At 59.8% G+C, this 14,728-nt stretch overlaps 1 protein-coding gene across 5 annotated transcripts in view; it reads left to right on the forward strand.

Moving 5' to 3' along the window:
- ADGRL1 (adhesion G protein-coupled receptor L1) overlaps positions 1-14,728 on the forward strand; it is a 44,743-nt gene that overhangs the window by 9,894 nt on the left and 20,121 nt on the right. For 4 of the 5 annotated variants that reach the window (XM_080799375.1, XM_080799376.1, XM_080799377.1 and 1 more), the window contains exons 2-4: positions 6,125-6,289; positions 9,575-9,788; positions 13,071-13,180. In XM_080799375.1, the coding sequence (XP_080655501.1) occupies positions 6,220-6,289; positions 9,575-9,788; positions 13,071-13,180 (394 nt within the window). In that variant the 5' untranslated portion in view covers positions 6,125-6,219. Of the gene's footprint in view, positions 1-6,124; positions 6,290-9,574; positions 9,789-13,070; positions 13,181-14,728 lie in introns of those variants that run through there. The other variant, XM_080799379.1, reaches the window with a different exon arrangement.

Raw genomic sequence — 14,728 nt, forward strand, 5'->3', positions numbered from 1 at the left:
CCCACCCACTCGAGCAGAGGGTTGCCATGGCAACTATACTCTAGGGCAGACTGGAGGCGCCCTCTCTCCTCCAGCAGCTGGTTCTCCTCCTGTCACCTACCCCTGCCCCATTTCAGGGCATCTGAGGACAGAGCCTGGGCCATGTTACCCACCCTCAGGACCCCTGCTACATGCCCCCTTAACTTGACACTGACGTGGGGCTCAGGAGCAAACAGAGGCAGGTGTGGGTGGGGCTGGTGTACTGTCCACATGACCTGGGGGTTGGACATGCCTGGGCTCTAGTCCCCCTCCATGGGAAGGCAGTAAGCCCGATTTTCCAGGCATTCAGTTAGGGTCACCCAAGTCCACTGAGGCTTGAGGTGGGAACAGACGCAGGTGTGGGTTCATCTGGCCCTGTGGGGACAGTGGCGCTGGGTGTGCCCAGCTCCGACGCTGCTGTCACACACATGCAGCGGTGGGGTTGGCTGGAGGAGGGGACTGTGCCGGCCACCAGGGGCTCCCCAGCCCAACCTGTGGGGCCAGGCTGCCTGGGTTCTAAGTCCACTCATCACTTTGGTGCCCCTGGGTCCTCATATTCCTCCTCTGTTAGATGTAGGTGTGTGCCTCTTCCCCTATCCCTCTACCCCCCACCCCGTGTACCGAGTTCCTCTAGGTTAAATGAACTGTGTGTATGCAGTGCTTGTGACGGGGCGCCGAGGGGTCAGCCGCTGCCCCTGGTGCCACGGGAGCTTCCGGGACTGGAGCTCCAGCAGGCCTCCCACTGCCGTAGTTTGTGCGAGGCTCCCAAGGTTTGCGGCTCAGCCCTGTCCCCATCCCTGCCTCCCAGCTCACTGTTTGTCCTGAACCCGCATGTGAGTTTGCTAGGGCTGCTCTGAGAAAGTACCCCAGACTGGATGGCTTTAACAACAGAAACTCACTGTCCTAGTTCCGGAGGCCAGAATTCCAAGGTCAGAGTGTGGGTGGGGCTGGTTCCTTCTGGAGGCTCTGGAGGGGTCTGCCCCATGCCTCTCGCATAGCTTCTGGGGGTTTGCTGCAACCCTTGGCTTGTGGCTGCATTGCCCCACCTCTGCTTCCATCCTCCGTAGCGCCCTCCCTGTGTGTTGTCTGTGTCTAAATATCTCCTTTTTATAAAGACACCAGTCATACTGGACTAGGGGTCACCCTAATGGCCTCATTTTAACTTGATTACCTTTTAAAAGAGCAAATAAGGTCCCATTCTGAGGTGCTGGAGAATAGGACTCCGACATATCTTTGGAGGGAGGGGCAGTTCAATCCATAACACCCTCTCCCAAGGCCTCAGGGATGGTCAGGCTCAGGCCTCCCAGGGTATGACTCCCACCTGCCCACATTGGACCTTGCCTCCGCACTTAGGTGGGCCCCAGGGGGCAGGCCTGGAGGAGAGGGGAGGCAACAGAGGTCCTGCCTGGCTCCTCGTACTCCAGCCCCAAGCTGGGGCCAGGTTCTGGGGGCGCCTGGGGCTTTCTGGGGGGACCTGCTCTGGGGATGGGCCTTCAGGGAGCAGTGGGTAGCCCGAGAGGAACACTCTCTGTACCCCTGAAGTGATGGTGCCTGGGCTGTGTGGGTCAGACTTGGCCTGCAGGTCACAAACACCTGTCTCCAGCTTCTCCCACCACTGTCATCTTGCGTTCATTCAGTAAAGATTTGTCTGAAGACGCCTATATATCTGGGTGCCTGGAGATGGGCTTGGGAGCGTCCATTTTTCTGGGGGGCCTGGGGGTGCAAAGGAAATCCCCAAGGGGACAAGTCAAGTCACAAGGCAGTGACGTGATCAGTGGTGATGGTAGTGACAGCTGCTGCGGGGGACACTTTGCCATCACTATTTGCCAGCCATGGCCCTGCGTGTCTCACATGAGTGAGTTCATCTTGTCATGCAGCTGCCCTGTGTGGTACCCCCATTTTACCAAGAGGAGGTTCTGGGATCGGTGGGGGGCTGGACAGGCGGGCACTGACCACAGCGGAGGCTGAAACAGTCTGGGGGCAGGGCCCCCTGCATCTCTGAGGAGGGCACATCTGAGCTGAGATCTAAGGGCCACAGAGACAGGGACATAGGCTGGAATTCTGCGCGGCCTCACAGATGGGGGAGCTGGAGCCATGGCAGGGCCTTAGACGGGACAGAGTGTCGAGAGGTCTTTAAAAGCACGCCCCCCCCCCTCAGGAAACAGCTAAGGGTCCCCAAACAATGAATGGCTGAACAAAATGCCAGCCGTCCTTGTGGGGGAATATTACTTGGCCCTGAAGAGGGATGGTGTGCCGCCCCAGGTGACGGTGCAGACAGGCCTTGAGTGAAGGAAGCCAGCCGTGGAGGGATAAGCACTGGCTGACTCTATGCAGATGAGGTCCCTAGAGGAGACCGGTTGTTGTCAGGGGTGGGGGCACGGGAACAGGAGGGGCTGCTCCCGAGGACAGAGTCTCTGTCTGGGGCGATAACAAAGTTTCGGAAACAGACCGTGGTTGGGGCGGCCCAGCCCAGAGAAGGCGGTATGGATAATACACATAAAAACGGTTAAAATGACACATTTTTTGTTATGTACCTATTATACCATGATTTTTTAAAGGCCTCTCTGGCTGCCGGTGGGGAGCCTGGAGTGCAGGAACAAGAAGGGTGGGGTGCTGCTGGGAGGAGGTCAGGGCTGTCGGGAGGGCAGCTGCTGGGGACAGACATTGGCGTGTCCCGGAGGTGCAGACCCAGGACTTACTCCTGAACTGGACGTCGGGGAGAGGGAGAGAGGAGCCAGGAACTTTAACTCCTGGGGTTGCAGCCCAAGGACCTGGGGGGATGCTGGGCCTGTGGACCAACATGGGTGGGGTCTTTGTTTTAGTCTGGTCAGGCCGAAGGTGATTTGGAGACCTGAGGGAGGTGTAGACGGTAGACAGTGAGGAGAGAAGCGGGGCTGGCCCTCCAGTGTGGCAGTCATCACAGGATAGACGATGTCTACAGCCAGGAGGCCAGTTAGACCCCTGGGAAGGAGTGGGGGTGGCGAAGAGGCCTGGAGACTCCACCTGAGGTCGCAGTGTCCTGGGTCCGGGTGCAGCCCGGAGGAGGGAGAAGAGCCGCTGCCCTCAGACTCATGCTGCCTGGGCCCTGACTCGTACCACGCTGCGGACAGCGCCCTCGGATGGGTTCCAGGCTGGCCTGTCACTTGTGCAGACTGCTGTCCTTAACCAGAACCCTGCTTGTTTGAGGCACAGAGGGAACTGAGGTTGGGCAGCGGGGGAAGGACCAGCTCAAGTTCACACCACTTGTGAATGGCAGAATTGGATCCAGACCCCTGTGGCTTGGCTGCCCCCAGAGCCTGGCATCCGGCAGCCTTGCCAGCATTAACCAGCCGCTAACTAGTTGGAGAGCCCTGGGGAGAGCCGGGGAGGGGGGGTGTCTGTTCGTGGAGGGTCAGCACCCCTCCAGAGCCTGACTGTGGGTGGGAGCTGAGGTGGGGAAGGGGCAATGAGGAAGCCCCAGCCCCCCACAACGTAAGACTGAAATAATATAAAAGGAGCCGGGGTCCAGAGTGCCACAAGCCATGCCTGGTCGGGGTTGTGGGGCGAGGCAGGAGGAGGGGGTGCTTCCTGAAGGCTGGGGGTGGGGAGGGCGTAGGCATGCTGGCCACACTGTCAGATCCCTTGCCATACAGCAAGAGGAGTCTGAGGCCTGGGAGGGGATGTCCTATGCGGGAGCATGCTCCTCCCACCTTTATTTCTTGAGAACCTGTCCAAGTCCCTGCCCTCCAGGAGTTTATGGTCTAGTAGGGAAGGTTGACCTCAGACCTGCTGATATCCTAAAGGTAACTTAAGGTGTGGCTGAAAGCTGTAAATCAGGATGGTAGGTGGGAACGGCAGGGACATTTGGGGAGGTCGGGGTAGGTTGCTCTGTTGGCGTGGCCTTGGAGTTGAGTGCTGACCGGTGGGAAGCCATAGCAGGTGTACGGGGATCCTGGGAGAGCATTCCAGGCAGAGAGAGCAGCCCAGGAAAGCCTGGGTGGGGGGGTGGTGAGGAGAGGGGGAGGAAGCTAGAGCCTCCTAGGAACTGTAGGGGGCCGGTTACAGAGCAGGGTGGTGTCAGGTCACCGGTGGCCTTGCGACCCTGGTAAGGAATGCAGACCCCAGGGGAGAGCTGAGGCGAAGGTTAACAATCGGATCTGCGTCATTCAGTGACCCCAAGCTCAGAGTGGAGGGCAGGCTTGGAGGGAGGGAGGCCGAGACAAGCATGGTGTGGCAGGGTGGTGGTTCGGTCCTAGATGAGGGCACAGGGGCCACAAGTGGGCAGGTTGGCGAGGTGCTCTGGAGGCAGAGCCATCAGCACTTGCTGGTGGAGCTTACGAAAGGGAGAGGTGGGGAAGGGTGAGGAATCGGGATGGATTCCTAGGTTTGGGGTCTGAGATTCAATGAACACATTGCTGTGTGCCAGGCCTATTCTAGAAGCTGAGGCTAGCTGTGAGCAAAGCAGTCCAATGATTCCTGTCTGTGCGGGGTCCGTTCCATGCAAGAAACAAATAGTTACTTTTTAAAAAATATTTTATTTATTTGAGAGAGAGTGTGATGGAGAGAGAGAGGGAGCGAAGGTATGCGCAGAGGGGAGGGAGAGGGAGAAGCCAACTCCGTGCTGAGCTGGGAGCTCATCGGGGGCTTGATCCCAGACGCTGGGATCATGACCTGAACTGAGTGAGCCACCCAGGTGCCCCTGAGTAGTTACATTTGAACAAAGGTGTAAAGGAGGCCAGGGGCATCAGCCTTATGGATGACTGTTGGGCAGAAGATCCGTATGGAGGAACTGGCAAGTGCAAAGGCCTTGGGGCAGGGGTCGGTGTGGTCAAGGAATGGCAGGAGGCAGGAGCGGCCTGAGCAGAAGCGGGACCAGGGAGCTGATGGTGCTGGTGGAGGGGCTTCCATCTGGTAGGGAAAAACAGTGATTGGGGCTCTGTTGAGAGATTCCAAACAGAAAATAAGAGATATGGAAGGTATTTATTGGTCAATGGCATTAAAACTATGGGACAGACTGGGGTGGCAGCTGGAGAAGACAGAGCGAGTGGGTGTTCACACGCTGGAGGGCTGGTTAAAACACGGGTGCTGGCCCTCCCCATAGAATGTTTGTAGAAGTTCATGGCCAGGCTGGTGCCACTGGGCCAGGGCCACCATGAGAACCGCGGTGCAGATAAAGCAAAGGGCTGAGGGCAGAGATCTGGGTTTGCAACTCTGGGCACATCCAGGGGAGACCAGAAGGGAGAAGGGAGGAGCAGCCAAGAATGGAGGAAATGGGTCAGAACGGAGCCCTGTGCCCGCGGAGTTGCAGTGCCCAGGGACAGGCAGATGTGTGGGAGGACTGCAGGGGAGGGCACACAACGCCAGCCCCCACTCCGGCCCCCTAGGGGACCGCATACCCCCCCTTACCCGCGCCTGCCTGTCTCCAGCTTACCTCGAGGGTCCCCCAGAGGGGAAAGAGGGGACTCAGTTGTCCCTGGTCCCTGATCTGTGGCGCCAGCCAGCTGGATTCTAATTAGCTACCAGAGCTGGAGAGACAGGAAGCAAGGGCTGGGGGCGGGGCCTGGACTCCTGCCCAAGACCGGGAGGCTGCCATTCAAGGCCAGGATGCCTGGGCACCCCCGCCCCAGCACCCCCGCAGTGCTGGGTGAGGAAGCCAGGTCAGGGGACAAGTGGGCAGGGTTGGGATTTGGGGATGGAGAAGAGGCTTCCAGAAGGCCTTTATCTCCCATGCTAGAGGGTCTGAGGCCTGCCTGGATGCGGGTGGGCCCTTCACAGCCATGACATCCTGGTGAGCTGGCCCTGCTATGGGGGCGGGGATTTCGGGGGGGGGGGTTGCTGTGAGACCATGGGAGGAGCTTCCAGGAGGTCCTCTTTGGTCCAACGCGCCCAGTGGGTGGGTCTGTCTGCCGGCCGGGGGGTGGGAGTTAGTGTAAGACAGAGGGCCTGGAGGGGTGCAGCTTCAGCCCCCACAGCTGGCTTGGGGGAGGTACCTTGAGTGGCCCCTGTCAGGGACCATGGGGTGGCAGCCCTCAGCCACCAGCAGGAGGAGAGGGCACCGGCCCAAACACCCCTCCTCCTGGGCCTGCTGGGAGCCTGCCCCGACCTTACTCTCCCTGTTCTCCCCCAGGCTGGTGGGCCAGGCCGTGGTGCCCACCTGCTGATGTGGGGCAAGGCCCCCAGCACAGGACACTGAGCACCCCGAACACGCCCCCGGCTGCCGCCATGGCCCGTCTGGCTGCAGTGCTCTGGAGCCTCTGCATCACCGGCGTCCTTGTCACCTCAGCCACCCAAGGTAGGTGCCGCTGGGGCTGGGTGGGAGCCTTGCGCAAACAGCAGCTGGGAGGCCAGAGAGAATGCTGAAACACCTCCCATCCACTTGGGGAAGAACCACGGTCCCCAGCTCGCCCCAGGCCGCAGCGGAACCAAGCCAAAAGACTTGGTCATCGCACTCCCCGGCACCACTGAGGGGTCCCTGGACCCTTACCCCCAACACCTGGGGCAGCAGGCCCCATCCTCCCAGGGGTCCTGGAGCCTGGGACGCAGGGCTGTGGCCTCCTGGGACCAGGACTCGCCTTCCCGGTGAGCCAAGACTCCTCTGTCTTATGTGCGTGTCTTTCTCTGTGATTACATCTCTGAGGCTCTCACTGGGAAGAAGGCTTAATTAAAGCATGCCCACCGACGTTTATTTAAAAACAACTAATTACCCGGCTCGGCCCTATGCCGGCCCCAGGATCCTGCACATGCAACAATTAGTGCCCCCAGCTTGCCCGCCCACCGCCACCAATTACTCAATTATGGTCCCCGTGGCAGGCCCAGGCGGGGGCCAGGGCAGGGCAAAAGGAGAGGCAGGAAGAAGGGGCCTGCTGGCCTTGCCCCTACCCCTGGGCATGCCCCCAGCCGGCACCCCCCAGCTCTGTCTCAAGAGCACACTGTTGGTGGACTCTGCTCCCCAGTGTCCCTTCATGTAGCCCGATGTTCCCAAAAGCCACGAAGGCAGAGGGGGCTTTGTTCAGCCAGGTACCAGGGCCTTGGCACTGCTCTGGCCAGCTGGCAACCTCTGCTCTCCCAGTGCCCACGTTCTCTGCCCATCCAGGTCCTGCCCCACCGCCCTAGCTGGGCTAGGAGGGGCCACTTCCACCCCCAGACCCATCCGAGCCAGCCCTCCACCCCCAGCCTCCCTCCCAGGCCTGGGAAGAACTAAAATTAGCTGTGGGAGCAGATGGTGCTAGAGGAACACATGTAATACTTTCCCCCTAGTGAGACTCAACTCACCCCAGAAAACCCCGGGGGCCTGGCTGGCGTGCCCCTGGGGCCCCCCACCTGATGGTGGGGGGAGCAGATCTCCGAAAGGGGTCTGCTTGGCACTGCTGCCCAGGGCACCACTCCTTCTCTGTACCCACGAGCAACAGTCCACGCCTCAGAGCCTGTAAGTCCCCCTGCATGTCCCCACTCCCCGCTGCACCCTGCAAGGCCTGGCTGGGAACCAGTGCCTGGAAAGGTGGCTGATCTGGTGGGTGTGGCCCATGTGGAGCCCACTCTGTCGTGTAGAGACTGGCTGCCTCAATAAGTATTTTTTTTAAGATCTTATTTATTTATTTGAGAAAGAGAACACGAGCGGGAGGGGAGAGAATCTCAAGCAGACTCCCCATTGAACGTGGAGCCCAATGCAGGACTCGACTCCAGGACCCTGAGATCATGACCAGAGCCCAAGGCAGACGCTTAGCTGCCCGAGCCACCCAGGCGCCCCTCGATGATCTTAACGACTGTGGTACTTCTTACCCGCCACCTCATTGCCTCCTTCAGGCCTTTGTCCAAGTGTAACTGGTCAGGGGCACTCGCACCTGCTGCAGCCGCCCCAGTGCTGAGGAGGGAGCAGCGGCTCCAAAGGGAGGAATGGGGGCCACAGAGGCGATCAGTTTAAACCCCGGCCGTCTGGGGCCCGGGTTGGGGCTGTTGGTCCTCACAGGGCATAGGATGGGGACGGACGTGGGGCCGTGCAGCCGCACTGGGCTTGTTCTTCCGTCGTCACGCTAACCCTCGCCACGCAGGGCACCATGCTCAGTGCTTTCTTCGGGAACATTCTGTAGCACACAGACTCCTCGAGGCCTAGCCCAGGGCTGTCAGTGCTGATCTCACAGACCAGGGCTGTCAGTGCTGATCTCACAGACTGGGAACGGAGGCCGAGGAGGCTGTCCAAATTGAGTGTGCGTCAGAATCGCGGGGGCGGGCACATAGGTCCGTCCGAGGGGCCTGGCTTCTCCCTGGAGATGCTGACTCAGCAGGCCTGGGGCAGGGAGCCAGGAGCTGCATTCCCAACCAGCCGCCGTGTGCCGCCGGTGCCGCTGGCACACACCACCCCCCACACCCCCCAGCCACACTGAAATGCTCTGGCCCCGTGGATGTGCCTGGCCAAAGAGTGGCAAGGCCAGGCGCCGTGGGTTCTTTCAGAATATGAGAGCCTGTCCTCCCAAGCTGTCTCTCCCGCTTGCATGGGGTGGCGTGAAATTAGGGAGGCACCCAAGACCACCCTCACTTCTGACACCAGTTGCAAGTTCGTGAGTCCTTTAGACCACCCTTGGATTGGACGATTCCCTAGAAGCACTCCCAGAATTCCTCAACACTGTTATACTCATGGTGAACAGTTATAGATAAAATCAGCCGAGGAACAAGGTGCATGGGCCAGGGTCCAGGAGGGTCCCCTGCCCTGGCCTCCCGCGGGTCCCTGCCCGTGGAGCTGTGGGCAGCGCCACCTCCCCCACGATGCTGCATGACAACATGCGCAGTGTACTGCCAACCTGGGACGTGCTCCTGAGCCCCGGGGTCCAGAGTCTTCACTGGGACTCAGTTGTGTAGACCTGGGTGACCATCCACAGGACCGACCTCAGTCCCTAGCCCTTCCGGAGGTCAACCGATACCCAAAAGCTGCTACTCACATTGTCCGCGTGCTCCTTTGCTAGGGCCGCCGTAACAAAGGACCACAGGCTGGGTGACTTCGACAACAGAATTGAATGCCCTACAGTTCTAGGGGCTGGGAGTTCAAGATCAAGTCGTCAGCAGGGCTGGCTCCTTCTGAGGGCCGAGAGGGAAGTTGCTGTTCCTGGCTTGCAGCTGCCCATCTTCTCCCTGTGTCTCCACACCATCTTCCCTTTGTGTGTGTCTCTGTGTCCAAATTTCCCCTTCTTATAAGGACACTGGTCATATTGGATTAGGGCCTACCTTAACGGCTTCATTTTAACTTGATCACCCGTTTCAAATTTGGTCCCACTCTGAGGTATGAGGGATTGGAACTTCAGCATATGAATTTGAGGTGGGGAGGACATAATTCAACCCATCGCAGGTGTGTAGACCATCTGGCCTGGCCCAAGGCCCCCAGGCAGACAGATGCTCGGCAGGCAGGACACCCCCAGTGCTCAGAGGCACCTCTGAGCCAAGGGCAAAGACCTTACCGCACAGGTGGGCACACCTAGAAGCCCGTCTTATAGATGAAAGACCTGAGGTCCGTACAGCCTGCGTCCTGGATAGAGCCAAGCTGGGGGTGGGGAGCGCATCTCCTTAGTGGGGTCTTCCCTCCCCATAGGCCTGAGCCGGGCCGGGCTCCCATTTGGACTGATGCGCCGGGAGCTGGCGTGCGAAGGCTACCCCATCGAGCTGCGGTGCCCAGGCAGCGACGTCATCATGGTGGAGAACGCCAACTACGGGCGCACAGATGACAAGATCTGCGACGCCGACCCTTTCCAGATGGAGAATGTGCAGTGCTACCTGCCCGATGCCTTCAAGATCATGTCACAGAGGTGAGGGGCCCCAGCCGACCGGGCTCCTGGGGACCCTGGATAAATGCCTGTCCTCCACATGCCCCCTGGCCCGGGCACCCTGTTCCCCCTCCATCTTCCTTCTATGTGTCCAGCCCGTTTCCTGAGCACCTGCTAGGTGCCAGGTCCCGTGCAAACAGCCAGGGAGACCCAGCCCCTTTTCCCCGGCAACCTGCACCCACTAGGTACCTCCAGAAGCTCGTTCCAGGATTTGTGGGGGAGGAAGCCGAGGTCTCGCAGTGTAGAAGCAATAGCGTGACAGGGCGGAGGTGTCATGGGAGCTGAGGGAGAGCCCAGAGGTCACACAGGCTGCCCTGAGGAAGTGACAGTCTGAACACAGACAATTGCATGTGAGCATCAGAGACAAAGCGCGTGAGTGTGTGAGGCTGTGTGTGAGTGTGGAGGGAATGCCAGGCAGAGGTACCTCACGTGCGAAGCTGCAGAAGGCTTCCTCACACCCACTGCCGGCACCGCGGAGCTGGTCAGCTCTTCCTTCACCATACACGACCCCCCACCCCTGACTTAACTGCCCCTTCTGCTGTGGGCTTTCCCTGGGGTCGCCATACTACCTTCTGCCCCGTCTTGCCTGCCACGGGCTGTTCTCACCACAGCAGCCAGGAGGTGCCTGTGAACACCTGAGCGGGGGCACCCCCCTCACTCAGAGCAGAAGCCTTTCCCCTGAGGCCCACAAGGCCCTGCCCTGGGCCCTGTGCTCTGCTCCTGGTGCTCCCTGTCTCCACGCTCCCCCTCACTCGCTTGGCTCCAGCCACCCTGCCAGCTACTTAGGTGCATCTCCCCTATAGGCCTCCTCTGGGTCTTTGCATCGGTTGTTCCCCCTGCCTGGAATGCTGTTCCTGACACCCGCATGGCTCGTCCCTTCCCTTCCCCATGGATTTTCTTACCTGACTATCCTCTCAGCAAGGCCTGTCTCTGAAATCACAGCCCCCGCCGCCCCCCTTCCTGGCCCCTTCCCTGCTTTATCTTCTAGCCCTGACACCAACCTTAGTTCTGGGGAGTATTTTGTGTCTTTATCATGTTTGTCTTCCCTCACTGGGCTGTCAGCCCCATGGGGACAGTGTGCTGTGTCTGTCACTGCTGTGTCCCCAGCCAGATACATAGCAGGCACTCACTGCATTTTTTGCTAAACGCCTGACAGAGGGCAAGGTTCCCTTCAGGGCCCAGAGCATAGAACAGAAGAAGGAAAGGAGGGCTGGAGCCAGCTCTGCAGCTCCTTAAATGTTGACAGAGGATTCTAGAATAAGTCACCGGGCAGGGTCACGGAGAGCCTCCAGAGAGTTTTGGGCAGGGGACAGGTGTGGTCACGTGGCTCAGACCAGTGGGCCAGGCTGGAGCCACCTCATTCCCTGCCCCCCACCTTTGTTCCCTCAAACACAACACCTGTCCAGCAGGCCTCCCCCTCCTCCCCCTTCCCTGTGTGACTCCCCTGCATGAGCTGCCCTAATCCAGCTTTCCGGCCTTTGCTTAGGCTGTGCCCTGACCTCCTTGGGAATCCCTCTCCTCCCACCTCCTGCCTCCAGCTTTCTCCTTGGCCACCTCATCCCTTCAGCACCAGCCTTGGGGCTGCGGGGTCTCCATGGTCCCCCCAGCATCCCCCCAGCTGCTGTCAGCTGGCCCAGTTCTGGCTTTCATGGGTTCTCGGTTCCAAAAGGGGGAACGCTGAACCGTGTAGTTCCAGAGGCCCAGGGAGTGCGAGGCGGCCGCCCTGCCATCTTAAAGCCTGGAGGTGAGGCTCCAGGTTCAGGTACAGCCCTGTTGCTCTGATGGAGACACCCCGGAACAGGCAGAGTGGCCTAAACCAGATCGTAGGGGAGAAGATCCTCAGCCCATGCTTCCCTCTGTCTCAGAGGCTCTCCACCCAGCCGTTCTATGGGCCACCTCGGGCTCATCCCCGTCCCCCACCGGAACTCAGTCCCGAGTACTGCCAGCTGCAGGGGAGGCTGGGACGCGCGGCGTCCAGCCGTTTTCTCTTCTGGATATTGAGGTGAAATTCACCTAACATGTCCACCACTTCAAAGCGAGCAGTTCAGTGGTGGCTAGTACATTCGCAGTGTGGCGCACCAGCCACCTTCCTCTGGTTTCGGAGCATCTCCCCAACAGGAAACGCCATCCCCGGGAGCCGTGACCGCCACCCTCCCCTCCCCCAGCCCTTGGGAGCCACCGATCCGCTTTCTGTCGCTTCTACGTCCGAGGATCACGGAATGCGGCCTTCGGGGCCTGACTCCTTTGGCTCCACAGTATCTTCGGGTTTGTCCACGTCGTGGCACACCCGAGCCTTCTTTTTAATGGTTAGATCATATTCCGCTGTGTGGATGGACCACGCTATGCTTAGCCATCCTCTGCCAGCCGACACCTGGGCTGTTCCTACCTCTGGCAGTTGTGTAAATGATGTCGCTGAGAGCACTGACATATAAGCAGTGGTTTGAGCCACTGCTTCCCCCTTCCTTGGGGGACAAAGCTGCTGGGTCACAGGCAACTCACGGCTTAACCTTCAGAGGTCAAGGCTCAGGTTTTAAGGGCGTTGAGGAGCAAACCCTCATGAAGTCATGTCCTGCCCCGCCGAGACCTGGCCTGCGGTAGGGCCCAGAGACCTCGACTGGAGAGACAGACGGCACAGGAGAAACATCTTTCTGTTCATACGTCGGCTTCCCTTTGTATATTAGTTAGGCTCCCAGAAGTTGGTGGGGACTCCGAGTCCCCAGGGGGCACGGAGAATGGCTTGTATGTGAGGTGAAGAGACGGCCACTGTCCTAACCGCAGGTCCTCAAGTCAGCGCCACCCAGAGTGCGAGACCCATGTAAGGCGTGGCCCAAGGGGGACACGGGCAGGCACTGTGAGCCTCTTGTCAACAGCGTGTTGGCAGAGATGCCGCCTCGTACACGTGGCTTCACGTCTCACTCTTCCGTGAACGGGGAGGAGCTTTCCAGCCCATTTGGGAAAAATGCCAGGGACAGAATGGCGTCAGTGACACGCAGCTGGGATGTGAGGACAGGGAGCTGGGGAAGCAGTTTACGGGGCAGGGGTGCCCTGAGCTTGCTGCCCTGTGGGGCCAAGAGCAGAAGCCTGGCTCTTGGGAAAGGGAGAGGAGGGAGGACACAGAAGATGATGTCCCCACAGGCCCCGGGCCTTGGTCCCCACAATTCCGTCTCCACTTGGGCCCATTCCTCTCCTGACCCTGAATGCACCCCCCCAACCCCGCCCCATTCTAGGCCAGTCTTTTCCTAGCTCCTCATCTCTTCTCTGCAGGTGTAACAACCGCACCCAGTGCGTGGTGGTTGCCGGTTCTGACGCCTTTCCTGACCCCTGTCCTGGGACCTACAAGTACCTGGAGGTGCAGTACGACTGTGTCCCCTACAGTGAGTCATCTTGTTCCTCATGCGGACACGGGCCCTTCCCCCTCCCAGAAGCAAGTGAGGAGGAGACGCCTTGACCTTACGTGGATGCGCGCGTGTGCGCGCGCACACACACACACACACACACACACAGCCAAGTTAGGACAGGCACAGCGGGGGGCAGCAGAGCCTGCTCCCTCCCTCACACACTGTCTCCTCCCAGACCCCTGCCCCTAGTCAGTCCCTGCTCCACCCCCACCCTCCCAGGCTCTGTCCCTGTCCACAGGACACCTTCTCCCACTCTTGTTACCCTGGCCCGCTAACCTTGCCCCTTCATAGGTGGAAGGGCTCATTTACACCCTTCAAGGCCACACCCCAGAACTTGCTTGGTGCATCTCCCTGTCTCCTGGTTCCCTGGACCTGGACCTGGACCAGCTGCCCTCCAACCTCCCTACCTCCCTTCCCTTTCTGACCACCCCTTACACACCCACTCTTCCCTCTCACTCACTTCCCTTCTTTCCTCAGCTCCCTGTTCTTTCTCTCGTCCCCCTCACCTCTCATGTACTCCCAGTCCTGCTGCTTCCCAGTCCTGGAAGCAGGACTCCAAACCCACCGAGAGGCAGACCGCCCTTGGAGGCCTGGCGGCAGATCTGGTGTGGAGGGCTAGGGGCATCTTCCACAGATACCTATCTCCTGGTTAGTGTGCCCATTACCATGATAGCACTTCCTGTCTGCAAGGGAAGTGCTGCCATGTTGGACTGGGGTGGTCCCCAGGAAACCTGAGGAGGGTGATCTGGGGAGCCAGGGGCCTGGCTTTCTTGCATCTAGTCAAAGGGAACCAACAAAGACAGGGTCTCTCCTCCTCAGCATTCTGCTCTTAACATGGCCCTTCTTTCCTGCCCTCACTGTCCCTTCCCTTCTCCCCATCATCCATTTCCCTCCTCTCCCTGCCAGCTTCATGTAGCCAACCTGGAGGTAGGGCCTCCGGGCAGATGGGGGAGGAGGCAGGGCCACCAGAGAGTCTGAGTGAGGGGGGCAGGGGAGCAGGAGGCCCTGTGACTCTCCCTCCTCTGCCCTCCCACCCCAGCCTCCCCCCTCAACCTTTGATTTCTCCTCGCAGGTGATGACCTACGTGCCAGGGGAAACAGGATCACTTATGTGCTTCCATAACCTTCTTTTACTCCTCACCCTTTCCTTTCAGCAACTCAGGCCTCCAGCCGCCATCTGAGGGGGAAGCCCATCTGATCCTTGAAGCCTCCCCACAGCACTGGGGACACTCTCCACCCACCCCCATGGCCGGGGCAGCACGGGCGGGAGGCGGGAGGCTGGGAGCATTGCACAGCGGGGAACTCAGGCTGGGTTTGAGGCTTGGCCTGCCTCTTAGATTTTCTGACTCTGAAACTTGAGCAAATGACTTAAACTTCTCTGAGCTGCTGCAGAAGGAGGCGAGAGGCCAGGAGAGCACACGTATGAGGTGCCCGGCCCAGGGCTGGCCACGGAGCCCACTCCCTGTGGCCAAGTGCTGGATGCAAACTCTCCCCAGGGCAGAGGCTTTGTCCTCACCCCCCAGCG

Source organism: Martes martes (assembly GCF_963455335.1).
Source record: "Martes martes genome assembly, chromosome: 1".
Taxonomy (NCBI): Eukaryota; Metazoa; Chordata; class Mammalia; order Carnivora; family Mustelidae; genus Martes; species Martes martes.